The sequence below is a fragment of the Aspergillus novofumigatus genome, assembly GCF_002847465.1.
Source record: "Aspergillus novofumigatus IBT 16806 chromosome Unknown P174scaffold_3, whole genome shotgun sequence".
Classification (NCBI taxonomy): Eukaryota; Fungi; Ascomycota; class Eurotiomycetes; order Eurotiales; family Aspergillaceae; genus Aspergillus; species Aspergillus novofumigatus.
The window spans coordinates 1313619-1335814 of NW_020194276.1; the positions used below are offsets into that span (position 1 = coordinate 1313619).

Below are 22196 nucleotides of genomic sequence, written 5' to 3' on the forward strand. Positions count from 1 at the left end.
TAATTACTGCCCCAACGATGTCGTTCTTGCCCATTAGAAACAGGTAAAGACTCCAGTCTTGGACGCACAATTCGGTGAGAGTAAAGAGAAAGTAGGTTGGTAGACTCGACGACGTCGTGTACATTTGCAACTCGCTATTCAGCGAAATGGGATGAATGGCAGCTGTTATGCGCGCTACTGATAAACAATGACTTATCAGCCTAGAAGGCATCTGATTTCTCGTGATCAATGACAGGAATTTACTGCTTATATTCAACCTACTTCACATATACCACGGTGAGGAATCTGGTCAATGCTTAGCGAATTATTTGATTCGGGGAATAACTCTCGATCAAACATGGCAACGAGTCGGGTTTGATTGGGCTTTCTCGGAATATTTTGCACTCTCGTGTAGCGAGCTGTTGTGGTTTTGCAACGGTGAGATGCATGCTCTCGCAGCTCATTCGATACTGTAGAGCAGCAGTTTGAACCATACAGACAGCACAGAGTAAGGTTGTCATGATGCCAATTGGATAAAGAAGGGCCATTCCTTCCTTCGCCTGAGCCGTACGCTGTCGTATACGAAACGACGTCGATCAACCTGCGGAAATTGCTAATAAAGAGTAGATAGAGCAGGATGATGTCGACTCAGTACTACGTACTATCATTCCGTACTACGCAGACAGATACGTAGCAGCGTGACAAATTCCGGGTGTCAATCGTTGCCCCATTTAGTGAGTCCTGCGTGTTTCCTCAAAAGAGCAGGTAACTCTGCTCACGAGGTCCACTAAACCCCATCCGGATAAGACGCAAAAGCTCCAGCAAAGGAGAATGCGAGCCTCGTCTGTTTAAACTCGAGATATCCTAAAGAAAATCCAAATAACGCCGATAGCAGGTCACTCTAAGATTATTGCTTTCTTACTGGCTATCATTGTTGCCTCTCAGGCATAATTTCAGAATTGATGCCATAAGTCACGAGTCATAAGCAAACCTGCGCTCGATAGTTCAAGCTCGACTCCCGTCAGTAAACGATCGAATCTTGCGAGTTGCGCATGTCCCGACAGTTCATGAAGATCTTACGCGACGTATTATTACTCGTCACAGACGAATGGATCTTAGTGGTTGGTGGCTGAAGCTATTGACGTTTCTGAGCGCCTAACTCTTTAGGCTAACGAGCCGATCGTGCTGGCGCCTCCCGCTCCGGCATGCATGAACTCCTTACGGAGTACATTTGCTGAGAGCCTGAGACTGACTCCGCGTCTCATCACTGGACGCTTGGTCCTCCAACCACAGCCAAATTGAAAGCCTGAAAGCATCGTGTCAGTGTATCACACAACGTATCCATCACACTGTGAGCCTGGGACTGATGACCATGACCGTCCGGACCCCTTACTGCTGGCACCTCGTGCGGCACGTTGCACAATTGGAGTTCATGGTCCGTCACCAGCCCCTTTCGTGCTGGGTCTCGGCTCCGACTGATATGATCGACCGTTCTAGCTGAGCATTTAGCCTCATGTTATGTACGAAAGTGTTGGCGTACAACCTCATTGGCATGTCCCCTCGTCGTCCGCTTGTCTCTGCTAATTGATTCCATACGCGCAAGGATGTCACAAAGCGCGACAAACGAAGAATCTGATAGCAAGCAAAGAAGTTACCTGACACCCTACGAACTGACAACCACAGTTAAAGCCTCGAGAATTTCTCCGACGTCGCTCCGCCCGAGTATCTGCTACCTTAGCTTTCGAGTTTGGACCCTCTTTCAGATAATGAACTCGGCACCAACCGGAGTGGATAATCCCCAAAGATCCAACTGATGATTTTTAAATGCATATACTCCGTACTCCGTTTTTTTTATGCCGCCGAGTCGTTCGATAAATCAACAGCCCCGAAATTCCTAATTTTTACCGCACGACCATGCTCAGTGGGTTCAGCGTCAACCTTACCGAAGAGTTGGAGAAAGTACTGACTCGAACGAACAGTTCTTATCGGACATAATCAGGCAATAATGGACAATCTTCACGCATATCATTTGGACCCAAGACGACTGGAATGAAAATACCCCATCGAACCCTTGTCAATTTGGCCGTCTAGAACGTTGCGGCTGCAGCTGCAGCTTGATACCAAGTACTCCGTACTCCGTACGTAGCATTCGTATCCCAACTACTCCGTCTACGATCAACAAGTATCCTATGTACCAGGGACCATCGTCCCATGCTGACCAACCTTGAGCCGTAGAGGTTACGCGCTTTTGGCTCTCAGCGGGTTGGCTTGCTTCTTAGAAATAAGAGCCGTATTAGGCTGGTGATCCTGATTCATGAGAGAGCCGGTGCTACTCTTACGCCGGAAAATGACGGTCGATCCAATAGCTCTGAGGGGCCACCTATGAAAACAGACGAACCAATTTGTGCACACTGCATTATGCACTCTGCAGGTGCTGTGTGTGACTTCAGTTCTCTTCTGATTGGACTCCGCAGTCCACGCTGTGATGCGAAGAGCACAAGTTAGATACTCCATGAGCTTTGTCAATGGAAACGAGAGCGCGCATTCTTCTAACTCATCGATCGAAAAGCAGGACCCGACTGAGCTTAGAGCGCTGAAGATGAAGCACCAAGAAGTATCGAACATCTTCATACGAGTTATGTACTTTGTGATGATTTGTTATGACAGTGGGTCTTGCTCTCAACCCGCTGGGACACAACCATTACGGAGAATTGTAGCTTTTGTTCATTCGCTGGAAAGCTTGAACTGGCGTCTGGCGTCAAGTCTTTTGACCGTACGATAAACCTCATTGGCTACCACAGCTACTCCTCGGAACTGCCTTTACCCAAGATTCATTAATTCCATGAGCGCCGAGTGTGTAAGCTCTGTCTGGTCAAGTGTCAAGTTGTCAAGTCATCATGGTGTCCCGTGCCCTCGGAGCCACACAAGTTCCACGACGATCTGCATTCCGGGGCTGGGGCTTGAGCAAGATTCCACCAGTATTCATTCCTGAAGATCTCCATATCATGACGGAGAAAGAGATTGCTTTCCATTCAAGGCAGATAATTAGTAAAAGAAAGCGGTTCACCATTGTCAGTGAAAATAACAAAGACGAAGGACGAGAAAAAGGAAAGGTCGAAAACAGAAAACCCTAAGAGGAGAAGAGAAGTGAAGTCATCATCATTCGGACTGATGATCATTTAAGAAAATAAGCAGCTTATTGTGAGTTACTGATCCTCACCATTATTATTATGGTCTAAGACTCCAAGGTAATCCATACTCCGCCCCAGCGACTCGAGCTGGAGAAAATAAGATGCAGGCGCCGTGCTATTGGTCAGAAAACAGGATTCGGTGATTTCTTTTTTGGGCTATTAAGGAAAACAGCCGGTGCTGTGTATCCTTCTCAACTTACTATCGTACATGTCTCATGTGTGGAGGGTACGCAGACAACCAGCTCTGTGCTGATTCTGCGGAAGTGCTGCTACCATTGGACCGACAAGCTAAAAATCCTGGCGACTCTCCAGAAACCTTCTTGCGAGTCGCTCCCTCACTTTTCTCTGTCCCAATCCCCCAAATCCCAATTCGGGTTTTAGCGCATGTCAAACTGGGTCGGAATGAGCTAAAGAATAATGACAAATGCACAGCTCTCTCCCTGCCGAGCGGACTATTGGCAAGAAGCTGCAGGCGGGCGGGCGCGGACGTCGATCCGTCGCTGGCTTCCTTTCACCTTGCGTCCAGTTCCCTGATTCGGCAACATCCCATGATTCCACTTCCATCAAAAGCAAAAGGGGAAGAGGGAAAAAGAGAAAAAAGAAAAAAAAGGGGAAAAAAGGAAAATGAAAGCAGAGCTGAATTTCTTGCCCCACTCCACAGGAGCAGCTGTTCCCGAGCTGGTCTGCCCTGCTAGGCTGCTTCCTACCTAGATACTGCATGCTATGGAGCATCGACATCGACCCAAGAGGTTGTTTAGCCTTTTTGGGATTGTGTCACTGGCAGTGGCACCCTTATTCCCTATCCAGGCCCATCTGAAGGAGTCCGTTGTTGAAGAGGAAACAAGGGAAATGAGAAAATGATTGTCGGAATCATTCAAGAAACCAAAAAGGAAAAAAAAGAAAGAACCAAATGCCACAGATGCAAAGGGACTACTAGCAACAATGTGACTGCCGGTCTGTTCGAGGCTCATCACTGAAGATTGAGGCCTTATTACTGATTGGCCTTGACTGGGGGAACCCCCTCCCTCCCCGGAGGATTGGAACCTGACTATCAGTTTACTATTTGTCCCTCCAATTCTCCCATTCCTAGTGAGCAGTGAACCCTTCCGTCGTCCGGACTCAGGAGCGGCAAAGGAAGACTTCCCCCCTCCTCCATTTTGACTCCATTGAGATCTACCGTGATGGAGATCAAAGCTATCAGCTGCTAGTCGCTGTTGCACTGGCCACCACTATAACCCACTCTTTCCTCACGTCGCATGGCGCATCAGAGCTTTTCCCGTTTTAAGGTAGAAGCCTAATCTAACCTGCGAGAAAAAGAAAAGACTAGATCGTTGAGACTCTATCAATCTGTCTATCACTATTGTCTCCTCGCTCGAAGCAAGTCTTCCACTTGACGGTTGATGAACTGTATGCCACTTCTGGCCCCAGAAGAAGGGGAAAAAAAGAAACCGATATCCAGGCCTCTGACTCTCTATTTGTTCTTTTCACTCCATCAGCTATTCAAGTTAATTGGCAGAACCAAGTGGTGCGTCTCATTGCCCCGTATAGTTCACCGTTTTTCCCTTTTTCCCCCTTTCAGGTAGTGGACTGTCTCCAAGTTCACCCAAAAGCCATAACGTCTGGGGCCCAATTTTCAGCATGCATCGTGACCCGGAGGTAAGGCATATTTGCTTTCCCTTTTTGCGCCGTTTTCTTTCTTATTTCCTTCTTTCGATTGAAATGTCCCGTTCTATACTCCTGCCTAGCCCCATTGATCGCCCTACCCATACTGCAATAAATCAACCCTACATGAGAACCACCGAATCTATGGAGACTGCTGTCATGTTGTGGGCATAATTCAATGATCGACACACCCTAGTTTATGACTTGTCCAATCGCGGATATTGTACTGACTGATTATAAGCTCCTCCGGTCCTTGGAATTGTAAGCGTGAGAATCTCAGATGACGACCGGCGATTGAGAAGAATTATTGCGATTGGATAGACACTGCAACTCCCGAAGGCCTTTCTCCATGCCAGATATGCTGCCTATTTCAACATCGATCTAGCTTGTTTTCTGTTCCTTTGAAACCCTTCCAGTCGTAGTTCCTTTACAGCAACAGGGACCCTCAACCTACCAAATGCAATCACTCGTCCTTCCCCCTACAGCCCTCACCAGCACACAATTTGGACATCCAAGGTTCAGTTCAGCCTCCGAACGGCTTGCTCTTAATTACACGCTACCGACAAATGCTCGTCTGTGCAATCCTCGGGATCTTCCACCCGTTCACCCTATGTCCAGTTCGGTCCCGGCAGAAGACCCGCTGGAGACTTCTCGACACGTCAGACCGCCGCCTCATACAACAGGACTGCCAACAGTTACGGCTGTGCCAGTGACCGCGCCCGCAGTGACAACGGCGCCTGTCTCAGAGACGGCTCTGGCGTCGGGATCTTCAGGCGCAACGACAGGCCATACTTCAGCATTCCAACAATATGTGGCCCAGACCACTAGAGAAGAGATACGACCGCCATTCATCTTCAATGAAAGCGTCCCTGGTTCCCAAGCACCGCTGGGGACCACCGAACAACGAGCAGCACACGAGCCCTCGACGACCTTTCCATCCTCAACTTTCGGAATCTCACCGACTGGCACAGCTACTAGAGCACTGCTGCCAAAAGGGACGAGGCGCACTAAAGCTCACGTTGCATCGGCGTGTGTTAACTGCAAGAAAAAGCATCTAGGGTGCGACCCTGCCCGGCCTTGTCGAAGGTGCCTCTTGTCGGGAAAGGAGGTAAGCCAATTCTATTCTAGTCCACCTGATACCGAGTTCGTTGCTAAGATGGATACCGGTAAAAAAAAAAGGCAACTTGTGTTGATGTTACGCATAAGAAAAGAGGAAGACCGCCACTGAAGGCTGAGGATGCGTCTCTCAGGACGTACACATCACAGGCAGAGAATGCGGGGACATCTGGAGAGCAGCAGCCCCCTCTAGCCAGACGCACTCATACGCATAGGTCCACCGGCTCCCGCGAAATTCGACCTGTGACAGACCTTCAGATGCCTGGTACTCAACACGGGACAGTTGGGTTTAGGGCTCCGCCAGGTCACCCTCACAGGTGGTCGACTTCCGTATTCCCCCAGGTTGTGGATCCCTCAATATCGATGCAGGCAAACCTTGGACATAGGCGATTTTCTTCTTCTGGTTCCATACCACAGATGACAGCCGCGACACAGTCGGGTTTTATGCCCCTCACAAGTGGTTTCAGTCCTGCGCTCAATCTCGGTCGCGCGCCAATGGGCGCAGGAAGGGCTCTTTCTTCATATTCTCACCAGGGACTACCTCCTACCACTTCTCCACCGCAATATCAGCAACCATTCGGTGTGCCCATGCCGCCATACACAGTGAGTCCGAGAATGGTGAGCCGGTTGCCGCCGGGCGACGCTCGCGAAGCATACCCCGAATCTCCAGTCCGATTGCCCCCATTTTCCCTCCAGCGATGACGCACTCTCGTCCCGCACCTCAGGCACATCGGTTGAGCGATCCTTACCCAGCAGTGTGGTCGCCTCGGCTCCGTGAGGAGCTGATGCAGTCACAACCACAACAGCAGACTGGCGGCTCGTCGCCGCACAGTTTTATGGAGCCAATATCTCCTGCAGCGCAAACGCGTCACGCAGCGCTCGAACACGGCCACGGAGAAGTAGGGTCGCAACAATCCAATTCAATTGTACAAGGAGCACAAACTCTTTCAGTGCAGTCGTCTCCAGCTCGTCCTCGGGATGAACAACCCGCTGGGGGACCCGAAACAGGCGAATCCAGGCCCGCGAAGAGGCGAAAGATGGCCTTGGATGATATGGTGAACGACTGATCGTCTCCTATAGAATAGGACTTAATATGGGGTCCAGATTGGCCTCTGTTTCTTCGGTTTTGGCCGCTTGGAAGTCCCGGGGACCTCCTCAAGACATCTATTCTTGTAGCAGGTCCTACGAACTAAAAAAAAAAAAAGACCCTGATGCTTACATTTCCTTTGTCCGTGTACCTCGACCTCCCATCTTAATTCACTGTACGATTTGAACACCGCTCATCGCCGCCTTGCGCAACTCACACCACCCGCCGACTCACTATTTCCTTTGTTTTCGATATCCCTGGTGTTTTCATGCGCTCCAGCAACCCTGGTGGTGGCATCTTTATATCTACTAGGATTCTCAGCCGTGCCTACACGATACACTGGCCGCTCCATATTCCACGATCGTCTTCGTCTTCGTCTTCCATTCTTTCCGTTTCATCAAGGTCAAGGTTCATCTCTGGCGTTTTGTCTCCTTTGTATTCTCGGAGTTCTCACGGGGTCACGCCATTCGCATTACTGTATTCGATCATCCACACGGCTGCATAATGCATAGGAGGGGAGCGGGACATATAGATAATTTTCGTTTTCGTTTTTCTCTTTTACTGGTTTCTGGTTCCCTTTGTCAGCATTCTATATGTCTCATAGACTATACATACAATAGACTGGCTCTGATATCCTGCTGGAAGGATGGCCTAATATCTAGTGCTTGTGAACTATATGGCTGTGGATACTCGGCAGGTGAATAGAGATTTGATGTGAAGCTTGTTTTACACTGTACTCTAGTATTTCGATCAATACTACGGAGATGAGTCGTGTATGTCCCGCATATCGATCCATTCTTGACTAGCGACAAAGTAGGCAGAGTCATGAGTCCATGTCGTGTCGTGTCGTGTCTCATTCGGTTCAAGTCACGTATATACACATCATCTATTACAAATATAAACAGGAACAACAATGGACATGGAACAAAAAAACACAATACTATAAGAACAGCCACATCCCGACTCGCTTGAGCTTCCCAAGCACGCCCTTTTCACTCTGCAACTGTTTGATATGCAGAGTCCTCCCAACCCGGGACGGGCTATCACCATCACCATTGCTTCCATCATGCTCCGCATTCAGATCATACCGATCCGTAACCAAGTCCATCTCGTCCAGATGCACGAACCTAGTCCGCTTGACCAGCTTCCAGACTAAAAACATAACAACCATAACCGGGATCTCAATGTAGAAAGAGACAAAATCGACGGCCTGGAAGGACGGGCTGAAGCAGGACCAGCCCTGCACGAGGATCAGGACGATGTTCAGGCCGACGGCGATGATGGGGCCGACGGGGTAGGTCCAGTTCTGGAAGGGGAGGAGGTGTTCGAGGTTTTGGCGGCGGATGGCGGCGCGGAACCGCAGGGAGGCGATGCCGATGCAGACCCAGGAGATTTGGTTGGAGACGCCGACGATGCTTGGTTGTATTGTTAGGGCTGTTGCTTGTTTTGAATAGGTGTGTGTGAAGGGGGGGGGGGGTTGTTTAGTGGCTTACTTTTGCAACCATGTCCAGAGCTGGCCTGCTCCGATGTAGCTGGCTCCGAAGCATAGGCCGCTGATGAGGGACGTGGCTAGCACGGCGACCCAGGGGACCTGGAAGCGATTAAGGTGGCCGAAGAAGCGGGGGCGTGGCCGTCTACCGCGAGGGTGTAGAGGAGCCGGGACCCGGCGAAGAGGGCGTGGTTTGCGGCGGAGATGACGCTGGTCATTAGCACGGCGTTGATGAAGCTGCCTGCGATGGCGCTGCCGGCTTCCATGAAGACAATGGTGAATGGGCTGGTGGCAGTGGTTTTCTTCGACAGGTTGGGGTAGTTGTAGGGCACGTTGAGACCAATGAGAATGATGGAGATGATGTAGAAGAGGAGGATGCGCCAGAAGACATTGCGGACAACTCGGGGCAGATTTTTGGCTGGGTCTTTGGTTTCTCCCGCTGTGATGGCGATGGATTCCGTGCCGCCACTGAATGGAGTCAGCTCTGTTCTGCCTTCGTTATGTTAGATCATAGGACATACTAAGCAAACGATGCCGTGACGAAGACGGAGGCAAATCCACCGATTCCACCCACGAAGGGGGCATCGCCGACATAGAAGTACTTGTCACCGATGTATTTGTGCTCCTTATTGGCCCCGCAGTTGACAGCAATCCCGAGAATGATGAAGATCTGAAAGAGTTAGTCTCAACCTGCAAATCTAACAAAAGTGGCGCGGATGCGAGCTTACTATAATCGTGATGACCTTCAGTAAGCTGAGCCAGTATTCAATCTGCGGAGAGTTAGCAAACTCCTGTTAAAAGCGCACCATGACCATTACCTCTCCGTAGACTCTCACAGACAAAACATTGAATAAAATAACAACAATCAGAAAGATCAAACTGATCGCCCAGCCTGGGAAGTTATCCGTCCAATACTGCAGCAATAGTTGCAGTGCAATGACATCCGCCGCCGTCGAGACAGCATCATTAAACCAGTAATTCCAAGTTAGAGCGAACCCAAGAGCATCGTCAACAAAGCGACTGCAGCAGTGTCAGCGATACTTCTTACCCTATCCGTGAATGAACTACTCACCCTGCAAAAGTACAGAACGAACCCGCAATGGGAATAAACGCCGCCATCTCCCCCAGACTTAACATCGTGACAAACACAATCCCACCGCATATGGCATACGAAATAAGCATCGACGCCGGCCCACCCGTCGCGAGAGCTTTTCCCGTTCCCAAAAACAGGCCCGTCCCGATTGTGCCGCCAATGGCGATCATCTGCACCTGTCGGGCGGAGAGCTTACGGGCGAGCTTGTCGGCTTTGACATGTTGGTTGAATTCGAAAGGCTCAACGCCTGCAGCCTTGTCGCTCAGAGGCTCCTGGGGAGCATGAGGAGGATATTTTTCGATATCATGAGCCATCATCTTGACTTCTATTGTGCAGAGAGAAGACAGATCTGCGAAGAAGCGCCTCAACCCCTCACCAGACCACTGCCAAGCTCAAGGACCTCGCTTGGGGATCTTCCACCACCAGCAGGCACAAAATTTGGCCAAGATTCCTTTTGGCTAGCAGCCATGTTAGTATGCTGTCGATGAAACTGCGCTCGAAAGACTCCAACTCACCTCTGGACTGCTGGTTCTATACTTCACTTCCCAACTCGGCAATAAGCACGTGACTCGACCGGACTTTCCAACTTTCAACTCCTTCAGGATCAACTTAAAAAGACGGACGAACGCCCATCACAACAGCAGATGAGTAGGAGTTCGTTCGAAGACAGACGATCCGCTTCGCAAAAACTCTTCCCCTCAAGCTGATTATGCCATTTGCAACCATCTTGACGCAAAACCAAACCCCTGTCTTGACGTTACATTCGAGAGGGTTTAGCGGCGATTGCGTGATCGATAAAAATTACGTACTAAGATGGCTCGGAAGGGTCTGAATCTCTTCATCTTCGATTGATCCAGAAGGGCCATCCGCACATGGCTGTGGACGGAAGAAGAGCAGGAGGATTGGCGATTGGTTCGACCAGACGGAATTGCAGACCATTGGGCTCCACGGTCGACGCCACGCTTTGACTGGAAAGCTTCATTATTTGTCTTGGCAGTAGGGTATTAAGAATATGCCCCGAGTTGGTAGCGGAATCTGGGAGATAAAGATAGCTGTTTGTATAATAATGCTCATTCACAGTATTGTCTATGCTATCACTATATACAAATCTTGATATAACACCCCTTGAACCAAAGAATGCTTTTATTACTCCGCTAGAGAAAAGTGCAATAAGAGAAAAAGGGAGAATGTATCCGTAAATCGTCGATACAGGACCTCTAACCAAGCAAGCCAGTGGCGAGAGATTCCAGATCCTCCAGGGTTTGAATTTGAGGAGGAGCGTTGGCTGCTTTGTCGCTGGATTTCTTGCTCTTCTTGTACCAAGGCTCTGCTTCCTCTCTGTCGTTGGCTTCGGTGAACTTGACCTTTGGCTTTTTGCTTGGACGTGGTGCTTCGTCCTCGGAGGCGGAGAATCCTCCGTCGACGTCTTGGTCCCCGTCGTAGGGAGGCAGTTGTACCAGTCTCTCTTCTTCCTCCGCTTCGGCAAGCAGCTCGCGCTCGCGCGCCTTGCGTTTCTCCTTCTTCTCGCGCCGCTTCTGTTTGGCGATCTCCTTGTCCTCCATGTCTGCCATACGTGTGCGCTCCGCCTCCTCTGCCAAGAACTTGGCCTGTTGATCCTTGGCGTCGCCGCGGGCCTTGAATTGCTCTTCGTCTTCCAGCTCGTACAACTCGTGCGGGTTTCCTTCGTCGTCGTAGACCAGTTTGGTTCCCTTGCCCTTGAATTTGAGTAACTTCTTCTTCGACTTGAGAAGCTTCTCGCGACGCTTGGAATCGATGATCAGGGGTGTACTGCCGTCAATGTGCACCACCTTGACGTCCTTCTTCTTGTCGCCCTTCTCACCCTCATCGTCCTTATCGTCCTTATCGTCCTTATCGCCCTCATCGTCCTCATCGCTTGAAGATCCCAGGTCCTTATCACCAGCGTCGAACCGGCGTTTGACGGACAGGAAGTCATCATCTTCGTCCGCATCAGCCCCGGCACCGGCATTGGGTGCAACCATTGTGCCGTCGTCATTGATGAGTTTTGAGTAATGCTCCGCCAGCACGTCTTGGTTCCGCCGCTCAAACATCCGGTCATATTTGGTCCGTACCTGTGGTTCCTCCTTCTTCTTGCTCTTCTTCTCGCCGTCATCCTCGTCCGAGTCATCGTCGTCACTCAACAGGTGTGCTGCGGCTCGAGGTGCGTTCTTCCGTTGCTTCGTATCATCTCCCTTGATGAATTTGATCCGGGGTGCACCAGGCAGACCTAAGCTAGCCGCGAACTCATCCAGCTTCAGTTCCTTGAGTTTGAAAATCTCCTTGTCTTTCTGAATATAGACAGATTTGACATAAGAAATGAACGCCTTCTGCCCCAGATACTTGAGCTCAGGATCCTTGAAGCACATGTTCTGTAGCTGATCTTTGATACTCTGTTGTTTGTTCGCCTTAATGTTAATCTTCTCGATGGGTACTTTCTTCTGCTCCAGACGCTTCAGCATGCCTTCCTCCTCACTGGGATCCAAGAGTAAAACCGCACGACCGTCCCGCTCGTACCGCGCTGTACGCCCCACTCGGTGGATATACGTGTCCGCATCTTCCGGACAGTCAAGCTGGATGACCCAGTCGACCGCTGGGAAGTCCAGACCACGAGCAGCAACATCGGTAGAGAAGAGAACGCAATGCTTCGATTGAGAGAATCTGGTCACAATGTCCAATCGTCCACCCTGCTTCTGACGGCCGTGAAGATGCATCAACGGGATACCGGGCTGTAGATGTCGGAAGGATTCGTATACAAATCGTACTTGTTTCCCCGAAGACAAAAATACCATGGTCTTGGACTTGAGATTGCTTCGGATAAAACTCCACAGGATATCAAGCTTCTGCGGAAGTGGCGTAATCACGTAATGTTGCTGAAGTTTAGATGGCGTTGCTGAAGACGCCGACTCGTGGACAGCCACGTACTCGGGATCCTGGAGACTCAACCGGGCAAGGTCCGAAACCTTCTTCGTCTGAGTTGCACTGAATAGCAACGTCTGGCGCTCTTTAGGAAGGTGGCCGATAATGGCATCCACAGTCTGCTGGAAGCCCAGATCCAGGATACGGTCTGCTTCGTCGAGGACCAGCATCTGGAGATTATATGTGTCGAACAGTGCTGTCTGATCCAGATGCTGTAGCATACGACCAGGCGTACACACTAGAATGTTCATCCGTCCCAGTCTCTCCTGCTCCTCTTTCAAACTCTTCCCACCAATGACCAGACCGGCCGAAAATGTATGATAGCGACCGATTTTTCGGAGAACTTCGAAAATCTGAATGGCGAGCTCGCGGGTTGGTGATAAAATCAGAGCGCCCAACCCATCATGCTCAGCCCATTGCTTGCGGTAGAGATTTTCGAGCACGGGGACGAGAAAAGCCAGCGTCTTGCCGCTACCCGTCTTTGCGGCTCCCAGAACATCTCGACCCTTGAGCGCGTGGCTTATCGCACGGGCTTGGATATCCGTCAATGTTTTGAAGTGCGAGGACGCAAGTCCTGAAGCGGTCGGTTCAGATAGAGGCAGATCGGAGAAGGATTTGAAGGTCTCTTTGAGGTCAAGATCTTCAACCCGCTGGATGAGGGACGACAGTTCTTCCTGCCCGCGCTTGCGTTTCAACGTTTTTGACCGTGGAGGCTTTGCATGTTTGCCAGTGCGGGGACCAGCGGTAGCAGCCATGATAGTCTGCGTGAGCCCGTATCAAGGGTATTATCCTCGCTGATACAGATGGTAATGATCTTTGGTCGGCCATGAAGCAATCCGCCGTCGGGCGGTGAAGCAACTTTTTTTTCTCCGCTGCTGAGTCAGCCATAGATAAGATTGCCAGCTTATCACAGGCGCAACAGACTACAGGGACTGTTCCTGATCATACGGCAAAGACAGAGTAAGTGAAGCTTCTGGCATCTGTAAGATTGAATTTTACAATGTCCTCCGACGAGCAAGATGCTTTGGACGCACTGGAGAAGGAGGCGTCGGATTTCATCAAGGTATGTGAGAGCTGTCCTAGCTGCAATTGGCGTCAGACTGACATGTGCTACCATGTAGGATGCGGAAATCGATCGCATTCGAAAAGCTTTTCAATTAGATGCGTGAGTATTCTTCTTTACTCTGTTGTTTCTTGACATCTTCTATGCGTTTTCCGGCCTGCCAGCTGACAATTTCTCTATAAGATATGCGGTCCTAGATCTTCAGCCAGGTGTCCCCGAATCCGACATCAAATTACAGTATCGCAAAAAGTCCCTTCTCATTCACCCTGACAAGACAAAAAACCCTGCTGCCCCAGATGCCTTCGATCGGCTCAAGAAGGCCCAGACGACATTATTGGATGAGAAGGCCCGTGCGTATCTGGATGAATGTATCGCTGATGCGCGACGGCTCTTGATCCGGGAACATAAGTACACAGTAGACTCCCCGGAATTGCAGACGGAAGAATTCAAAAAAGAATGGCGTCAGAAGACCGTTGAGGTGTTGCTAGAAGAGGAAGCGCGCAGACGAAGACAGCTTAAGGCCAAGCTGCAGGAGGAAGGACGAGAGAAGCGCAAAGAGGAAGAAGAGTTGGAGGCAAGGAAACGGAAGCGAGAGCAGGAGCAAGCCTGGGAAAATACGCGAGATGAGCGGATCGGAAGCTGGCGAGAATTCCAAAAGGGGCAGAAGAAGGGGACCGATGGTGACAAGAAGAAGAAGAAAAAGATGAAAGTTCTGGGCTAATGATCTCGGATACAATGTCCGAATCGATCGGACTGTGGTCAATTGGCGTTTGGGATGCCTCTATTCTAGTTGTTCTCTCATCTCTCAATGTTTCAAGATATCTGATTATGTATCTTAGCGGTTCTTACTTAAAGATTCAAGATCTAACCCCATGAGGGCCATGACCGTTGCACCTCCTGAAGTTCTCTGCAAAATATGGGCCATTCCACCGGTCCATACTTGCCAATCCGCCGGATGCGATTCACGATATCAAGAGTCAGAACATCATAATCTGTAAGACTGGTTGATCTTAGTCGAGCAAGTGTCTTGAACTCTTGGTCAAACAGTCGGCCCGCAGTCGGTGATGTCGACGCGGGGCGCGGGGTTGGACTTCTCCGATGTGATTTCGGAAGCCAGAAGATTCTCCAGCCTGTCTCCACCATCGGGAATGCCTTTTGTGATCCGCTGTCATTTATTTGCCCTTTCGTATCAAATCTCCCATGAGGTACCTTAGTATACGGAAACGTCGGTATTCTCTGCAATTTGCCCTCGACAAGCTATATGATCCTATCTCTCGTCCGTGACACCACTGGCTTTGCCGATAAGTCAGAGATACAGCAACATCACATTTCCCCGTCCCCCGCTACAACGTCCACCAAGGCTGCAAGCGTTATAAGTACGCGGAGTATATTTCCCACGTCAAAACAGCCACAGAATCCAGCGATTGGGATGCAAGACATGAGAGAATCTGCCTCCGAGCCACCTCGAGCGCTCCCAACTTCAAATGGCGCCGCAGTGAACAGCCAACAGCCTCCACCACACTATCCCAACTCCCCGCCACGACAACAAAAGAAACGGATAACATCCCTTCGTTCCCCTCCTCGACAACCGCCACAACAACAGTCGAATCCTCCCCCTCGCTCTCCGACGTCGCCGCCGACCTCCACCACCGCGTCCAGTCCTTCCTCCAAGAATCACATCCCCCGGATTCCCTCCTCGCCGCCGTGCAACGACAGGCCCGCATCTCCCTCGACGTCATCGCAACAGCGCTATCCCGCTACAAGCTCTCCGAACTCTCCCTCTCCTACAACGGCGGCAAAGACTGTCTGGTCCTGCTCATCCTCTTCCTCGCCAGTCTCCACCCGCACCCACCTCCCGAGGAAGGCGGCCTCGCCTATATCCCCGCCATCTATGCCCTCCCACCCGATTCTTTCCCCGCCGTCGAGGAGTTCGTCCAGTGGTCCTCGCGCGCCTACCACCTCGCAATCGTGAGATTCACCACCGAGCCGCCCCGCACAACCCTCAAGTCAAGCTTCGAGCACTACCTCTCCCTCAACCCGTCCATCAAGGCCATCTTCGTCGGCACCCGGCGCACTGACCCGCACGGGGCCAATCTGACCCATTTCGATCCTACCGACAGCGGATGGCCTGATTTCATGCGCATTCACCCTGTCATTGACTGGCACTACGCGGAGATCTGGGCTTTCATTCGTCACTTGGGGCTTAAGTATTGCTCTCTCTATGACCAAGGTTACACTAGCCTAGGAGGCACTTCAGATACCCACCCGAATCCCAAGTTGCGTGTGGAACACGACGCCGATTCAGATCAAGGCGCTGCAGACGGTACACAATCTCAGCACTACCGACCAGCCTACGAGTTGACCGAGGACCAGGAGGAGAGGCTGGGACGCAGCAAATAGCGGCAATTCGACTGCCTGGCGCCATCTGTAGTCCATTCCGGCCCCGTTGTGTATAGCGAGACCTCAACAGCCCTTTCTCTATTTCGCAATCTCGTCTCTAACCCCTTCTTACCACCCCCTCCCCCACAGAACCCGGACGTTGAGCGGTTGAACTTTTGATTTATGTTCGTCGCAGAGCTATAGACTGTGCATATAACCTTGCATGATTTTCGAAGATGTTCCAATGGCATGGAACTTGACTAGGGCCGTTATCATTTTTAGACTAGGTCCTTGTCTGCTGAACGAGACGACAAGCGAGCCTGCACTTTTGGACAAATAAATTCAGGAATCCACTTTATATCTTTAGAAGGACTTTCCACTGCTTGATTCGCCGAATCGGTAACATATACAGCTCTATATAACACACTTTGTTGATCATACATCAATACATCAAACTGCGGCATGGAGAAATTAAAGCAAAGATAACACTTGCAACGCTCAAATATTAATCTGCAGTGACTGGAAGAACCGAAGGCACAAAGAGGAATGAGGAGAATCAAGAGCAAGGGAGGTGAAATGGGAGAAAGTTCTGCAATAGCCGACCTACTGCAGTGATCATACAATCGATAGGATATTACCTCTTGAAGTAAAATAATCCGGAAGATAAGAACTTCACGATGCTCGTAGTGACTGCCATGGCTGACGACGAGGGCGTTTTGGTGCCTATGAGCAGTGACGATACGGATAGTCTATAGCAATGTGATGGGTAAGACAAAGCTTGAAAAGTCAACTCAGAGAGCAGACCTTGGAGAAGTCATGAGGGCATCCTTGCAGGGGGAGATGGGAGACAAGGAATCAACGTCCATGTTCTCCTTCTGGGGACTGGAGCCTTGGGACCGAGCCTTGACGCACGGAGTGCTGGGCATAACTGTCTTGGAGGAGCTGGCAGAAGCATTGTTTGGAATTGCATGACGGTCATAAAGTCGTCCATGATATACCGGGGTGGTCTCCCAAGTTGCTGGACTGTTCCTGGTTGACCATGAGCTGAAAGGCATGTTGCTAGCCGGATTTTTCATCAACTGGTACCTGCTTATATCGTTAGACCGCTCATGGCATCTGTACCAGACAATCCTTCATACATACGACGGGGAGATGGACGTCGCAGGAGTCCAAGTGGAACCTACTCCGACCGGCGATGGATAGCTGACCTGGGAGTTAGGGCTGAGATGATTGGCGGTCTGCTGGAGACGGTGCAGAGAAGGCGATGGAGTCGAGCCCTGCACCACTTCAACGGAGTAGTTGTACTCTCCAGCACGGTATGCACGGCGCTCGTTGCTTTGCTGTTTCAACATCTTTTGTGCCTTCGTGTCTGCGAACCGGAGGAGCAATTTCACCCCATTTTTGGCGATGTTGTGGAATTCACCCAACACTTTCTCGGCGATTTCACGAGTCTCGAAACTGTTTAAAATGAAGTCAGATTGTGTCGCAGCGGGAGATAACCTAGCGAGTGAACACTTACCGAGCGAAACCGACCTCCTTGCTGACGCCAGTTTTCTCGTCACGGCTGATCTTTTCGGAGACAACACGGTACGGCTCGAAATGATGTCGAAGGTCCTGGACATATATTAGAAGGTCGTTTCGGATGAGGCCACCATACTTACAGCCTCAGTCCAAGTGATCGGAATGTTAGTGCAATAGACGTTGGTGGACGTCTTGTCCTCAAGATCCTTCAGGCGCGAATTGCGAGATTTCTGAACCATGTTAGCGTTGTGCGAATCTCTGAATGGCATTGATTCATAGTACTTGTGCAAAACTTGCTTGATATCCAAGATAAAAAAAGCCTCGGATGCAGTTCTCGCATGACTCGAAGTTGTAAAACTGGACAAAACCGAATCTGGAAGCGAAATTAGCGTGACAGGCCAACATATTAAAAGCTGCTTTGACATACCCTTTGCAAAGCCCAGTGTCCAGATCCACAATCGCCTTGCAACGATCAATCTTCCCAAAGCGGGCAGCATAGGAATGCAGCATTTCGTCCGTGGTCTGTGGCAAGAATCCTCTGATGTAGACGTTGGTAATACCTTCGCGGTTCTCGAGGCATTTTGCGAGCGTCACTTCCGAAGGGTTAGTCCACATGGCGGGAACGGCCCTTGGGATCGGAGGTTCCTGTTGAGTGATACCCTCCAGGTCCTGGAGCATGTAGCCATTGGGCGTCTTCATCACCTGGTAAGGGAGACATGGTTGCGGAAGGCCGTTGTAGTTCAGAAGTGGAATAGAGGAACCATCCATGGTGGAGACAGCAGGTCCAGGATAGAACTCACACTGGTTGCCAGGAGTTTCAGAGGTGGATTGGCCAGTTACCTTCTGGTTCTCGCTAGCGATCCAACTGTTTCGCTTCTGGCCAGCCAGATTCTGCAGGTTGTTGTCCGCCACGAAAGGAAATGGATATCCCTGCATTGTTGCTGGCCCCATAGGAAAGTTGGGACTGGCACTTGGATACATGGCTGGAAGATACGGAAGGTGGCCCAGCTGGGTTGGTCCAAGGACAGAAGTGGGATTGAAAGACGAAATAGGAGGAATGCCGTTCAGCATTGGCCCGCTGGGGAAGAGGACAAACTGGCCATTGTAGGGTGCACGATTGGCCCCGGACAGGTCCAAGTTTGGGGGCATCGTGAACGGCATGTTGCCCTTGAGGGTGCTGTACTTGGGACCGGAACGCTGGTTCTGAAAGTTCAGACCTGCTTGAAGAGGAGCAGAACCGTCATGATAACCCTCCGGCTGGCTGGCAAGACTGTTCTGCTGGTAGCCAGCGGCAAAGGAGGTACGAGAATCTTGAGCAAATTGGCCAGACTGGGTCTGAGGAGCTTGACCAGAATCGGCCGAAGCAGCATGCCGTTGACTTTGGGACTGCATGATGGCTGTTTCTAGAAAGGATCTTCAAGATGAGTTAGCAAATGCATAAATCTTCACCTTTCAAGTGTCACCATTCGGGCAAGAGTATTCAAATGCTCTGATGATACCTGTGACCTGGAGAATCGACGACTATATGAGATGCAGGGTCACGCACCTTGGACTTCGGGATTGGACGGCAATAGCAGTTGTTGTAGAACTTTCAAAAAGACAGGTGGATGATCAAACTAGGGTTATCAGCTAGCGAACGATGGAAGAGTGCTGTAGTTAACTCGCCTACACTTGCGATGAAGCGTCGTATATAAAGGCGATGAGGATTGAGTTCCTTGTGGTAACGAGAGCAAAGTAAAAGGGTAAACGAGAGCCGTTTCCTGACGATGAATAGAGCTGATAGAGGTAGAAGGATGACAGGTAACGAAAGGTTGCTAGCAGAGAGGATGAATTGCTGACGACGAGAATGGGATGAAGAAGAACCATGCGAGAGAATGCGGGATGAGAACAGGTGGAAGAGTCCTGTCGGGCAAGTATAGAGAACCAGAAAGAAGGGCGTGTTTACAGAAAGAACACCTTTTAAGACAAGCGACAAGAACCCAGAAAGAACGACCTATAGAACGTACAAATAAAGAAGGAGGCTATTGGGAGGTCAAAAAGATGACACTGACAATGTAGAAGGTAGCCACACTTCAAGAATAGGAAAGCGAAGGGGAAGAGAAGAAGAAATCATTCATTACTTGGTCGAGATCGAGGAGTGGGCAAACTGAGGCATCAATATGTAGCCTGAAGAACCACATCATGTACCTGTCCATGGCAAAAAGAGCGTCTGCACAACAACAATAGGAGTCCGAGGCAGCTATCTAGAGGAATCATACCAAGTGATGCAGGCAACAATGAATAGCAAAGATAGATTCTCCTTATGTCCATAATCGGACGGCCGAAGCCGGTAAGTCGATAGAGAAATAATACACCTGTCCTGTATAAGTCATACATATACTGCAAGACACTTAGCAGTAGTACTGAGAGCGTTCTAGCAAATACACAGGTATATGGGACAAGACCAACAGATCTATCTTTCTTAGAGCTCAATCTATAATGACAAGGTGACTTTGCGAGATGAGGCAAGATGAGAAGGCCCCAGGATGTTCAAAATTGAAAAGAGGAAAGCAAACGGCAGGGGGAATCAGAACAGAAGAGAGGTGCTGAACAGATCGTCTAGCGGATACAACCAGCTCTACTGCTCTGACTTGTCTTGCAGCCACTTGTACACGACAGAGAAGTCCTTGCCTCGGTACTCCTTCTCGACAGAATTGTATACCTCACGAGCAGTTTCAGCCAGGGCCAGGGGAGTGCCAGACTCCTTCGCGGCCGTGATTGCTAATCTGAGGTCCTTTTTCATCAAGCTGACTCCAAACCCGCCCTCATATCCACGGGATGCTGGAGCGGTCTCCACAACGCCTGGAACAGGATTGTTGACTTCCGTTGGCCAACAGCGGCCGGTAGAGGTATTTATCATGTCTGTGAGAGATTTGGGATCCAGACCCCAGCGAATTCCGAGATTCATGGCCTCAGCTGTTGCGATGTTGTTTATAGCCAAAATGTAGTTGTTGGCAAGCTTACCCGACACGCCTGCTCCGGGATGTCCCAGATGCCAGGCCTTCTTTCCCATAAGCATTAGAACCGCTCTGACTCGTTCGATGAGCTGGCCTGTTTGAGACGATGCTCCAAACATAAAACATAATGTACCTGCGCGAGCACCTACTACTCCTCCTGACATTGGAGCGTCGACGAAGCGCCCTGTGCGTGTCGCGTGGACCGCGTTTGCAATCTCCTTCGACGAGGCGGGGTCAATGGTTGATGTATCAATAAACAGGCGCTCTTCTTCCAGAGCGGGTAGGTCACCGTGCTTCATGATTGAATGGAAGACATCCTTGACGTGTTCTGGCTCCGGTAGACTGGTTATCACGACTGTCTGTAGAGGAGCTTAGTACCAGTATAACTAAGTGAGACACATATATAGGCGTTCCAAAACACCTCAAAGACATGGAGAACCACTAGAGCAGCTTCGCACCATGCAGCACAGCACCCTCGGCGTATCAGAAAACATGCAGTTTCTGATCTTTGGGCGGAAACGCAACTAGTAATGAATCAAGGACGTTTGCCTTACCGACTGCTCCGCAACTTCTCGAGCACTCTGGGCGACCTCAACCTTCATTGTGCCATCTGCAGCACCACTGCTTTTCGCGGCCTCCTTTGTCTCCTCCACAAACCTCATCGTCACATTCTCGTTCACATCACGCACAATCAGCGTGTCAGTAGCTGGAATTTTGGCACGTAGATTCTTGGCCATTAAGTAGCCTACAAATAAAGAGAAAGCAATTAGAGACATAGCTCCTTCGATTCAGAGAAGTGGTCAAAAGGGAATATGAAGGCGTTGATTCAGTGCTGTTCCAGGAAAAGTAATCACAGCACACCGTTCGAGCCGGACGGGCTAAGAACAGGAGTAATGAGACAAACAAACTAGGTTAACATACCCATTTGTCCTAAACCGATGAATCCCCATGTTGCATCACGTTGCAGAGTAGTAGAGAACGTCCTGACCTGAGACCGCTGGAGCTGTGGCACCGACGATAGTGAAGACAGCAACGATTTGTGGACAGAAAATCCCCGCATTCGAAGGGACACAGTGGATGTGAGACTCATTTTCAGATTTCGAATTTATTAGACGAATTGATCAATTTTACCAACTCTTCCCTGGCTGTACCAAGACGAGCGAAGAGAATGACAAGAGGAATAAGTGTGATGGGGTAATGTTAGATCTGTAGTTCAGGTAGTCAGGTAACGCATCGAGTTCACTGTTATGATACAATTTCCTGCAGAGGTATTCCCGAGGATCAATTAGAGAGAGCGGGTGAGCATTCTTCTCCGCTGCTTTCCGCGGCTTGCCATGAAGCGAGGGATAGAAGAGTGGAGTCATCACTAGAATTATAAGACCAGAGAATGCCCCTGCACCCAGAAGAGCAGCCTTGCCCATGTTTTGCACTGCGCTTCTCCACTGATCCGCTCGACGTTCCGTGCGGGGAAACCCACCGCAGAGCGCGGAGAACCGAGCATCACGTGCCAGGTGTACTACTACCTTAGGATTATGGCCAGAGGATGTCTCCTCCAAGCCGGAATGTGTTGTATGGAGTCTAGGTAGTCTAGGTACCCTTCGGCAGGAGAGTTTTATATATACAGCCAAGTGAAAATTCCCTTGAAAGATATGATAATATCTAGAGAAACATCATGTCCTTGTCAAA

General features: G+C 50.2%; 7 protein-coding genes across 7 annotated transcripts; 3 read left to right on the plus strand and 4 right to left on the minus strand.

The window, feature by feature from the left end:
* Positions 1–5289: 5289 nt before the first annotated feature.
* Positions 5290–7015, plus strand: sclB (putative C6 transcription factor; the record flags this gene model as incomplete). The annotated part of the gene is made up of 3 exons (XM_024825585.1): positions 5290–5940; positions 6012–6551; positions 6674–7015. 3 exons carry the CDS (start codon positions 5290–5292, stop codon positions 7013–7015), a joined length of 1533 nt encoding a protein of 510 aa, XP_024683833.1.
* Positions 7016–7975: 960 nt separating this feature from the next.
* P174DRAFT_458796 (putative amino acid permease) lies at positions 7976–9934 on the minus strand (the record flags this gene model as incomplete). The annotated part of the gene is made up of 7 exons (XM_024829710.1): positions 7976–8450; positions 8529–8669; positions 8699–8992; positions 9046–9194; positions 9253–9294; positions 9343–9544; positions 9597–9934. 7 exons carry the CDS (start codon positions 9932–9934, stop codon positions 7976–7978), a joined length of 1641 nt encoding a protein of 546 aa, XP_024683834.1.
* A 749-nt stretch (positions 9935–10683) lies between these two features.
* dbp4 (RNA-dependent ATPase HCA4) lies at positions 10684–13363 on the minus strand. The gene has a single exon (XM_024826915.1). The coding sequence runs from the start codon at positions 13304–13306 to the stop codon at positions 10835–10837; it is 2472 nt and encodes an 823-aa protein (XP_024683835.1). The 5' UTR covers positions 13307–13363; the 3' UTR covers positions 10684–10834.
* A 124-nt stretch (positions 13364–13487) lies between these two features.
* Positions 13488–14505, plus strand: P174DRAFT_449697 (uncharacterized protein). The gene is made up of 3 exons (XM_024828870.1): positions 13488–13614; positions 13673–13716; positions 13798–14505. The coding sequence occupies exons 1-3, from the start codon at positions 13552–13554 to the stop codon at positions 14333–14335; spliced, it is 645 nt and encodes a 214-aa protein (XP_024683836.1). The 5' UTR covers positions 13488–13551; the 3' UTR covers positions 14336–14505.
* Positions 14506–14783: 278 nt separating this feature from the next.
* P174DRAFT_439865 (FAD synthase) lies at positions 14784–16337 on the plus strand. The gene is made up of 2 exons (XM_024826916.1): positions 14784–15185; positions 15218–16337. Exons 1-2 carry the CDS (start codon positions 15053–15055, stop codon positions 16012–16014), a joined length of 930 nt encoding a protein of 309 aa, XP_024683837.1. The 5' UTR covers positions 14784–15052; the 3' UTR covers positions 16015–16337.
* Positions 16338–16784: 447 nt separating this feature from the next.
* On the minus strand, positions 16785–18906 carry P174DRAFT_386538 (putative RNA binding protein MSSP-2; the record flags this gene model as incomplete). The annotated part of the gene is made up of 6 exons (XM_024823310.1): positions 16785–17079; positions 17137–17451; positions 17513–17607; positions 17655–17744; positions 17797–17887; positions 17942–18906. 6 exons carry the CDS (start codon positions 18904–18906, stop codon positions 16785–16787), a joined length of 1851 nt encoding a protein of 616 aa, XP_024683838.1.
* A 957-nt stretch (positions 18907–19863) lies between these two features.
* Positions 19864–21852, minus strand: P174DRAFT_439866 (putative 3-hydroxyisobutyrate dehydrogenase). The gene is made up of 3 exons (XM_024826917.1): positions 21432–21852; positions 21065–21255; positions 19864–20869 (listed from the first exon to the last, which is right to left on the minus strand). Exons 1-3 carry the CDS (start codon positions 21598–21600, stop codon positions 20132–20134), a joined length of 1098 nt encoding a protein of 365 aa, XP_024683839.1. The 5' UTR covers positions 21601–21852; the 3' UTR covers positions 19864–20131.
* Between the last annotated feature and the right edge of the window lie 344 nt (positions 21853–22196).

Excerpts from the sequence above, each read along its gene's own strand:
- dbp4 (XM_024826915.1), bottom strand. The coding sequence starts at position 13,306 with ATGGCTGCTACCGCTGGTCCCCGCACTGGCAAACATGCAAAGCCTCCA.
- P174DRAFT_449697 (XM_024828870.1), top strand. The coding sequence starts at position 13,552 with ATGTCCTCCGACGAGCAAGATGCTTTGGACGCACTGGAGAAGGAGGCG. Across the intron at positions 13,615-13,672 it reads AGGCGTCGGATTTCATCAAG|GATGCGGAAATCGATCGCAT; the intron begins GTATGTGAGAGC and ends GCTACCATGTAG. Across the intron at positions 13,717-13,797 it reads AAAGCTTTTCAATTAGATGC|ATATGCGGTCCTAGATCTTC; the intron begins GTGAGTATTCTT and ends TTTCTCTATAAG.
- P174DRAFT_439865 (XM_024826916.1), top strand. The coding sequence starts at position 15,053 with ATGAGAGAATCTGCCTCCGAGCCACCTCGAGCGCTCCCAACTTCAAAT. Across the intron at positions 15,186-15,217 it reads GAAACGGATAACATCCCTTC|TCGAATCCTCCCCCTCGCTC; the intron begins GTTCCCCTCCTC and ends CCACAACAACAG.
- P174DRAFT_439866 (XM_024826917.1), bottom strand. The coding sequence starts at position 21,600 with ATGAGTCTCACATCCACTGTGTCCCTTCGAATGCGGGGATTTTCTGTC. Across the intron at positions 21,256-21,431 it reads CATCGGTTTAGGACAAATGG|GCTACTTAATGGCCAAGAAT; the intron begins GTATGTTAACCT and ends CTTTATTTGTAG. Across the intron at positions 20,870-21,064 it reads GAGAAGTTGCGGAGCAGTCG|ACAGTCGTGATAACCAGTCT; the intron begins GTAAGGCAAACG and ends GCTCCTCTACAG.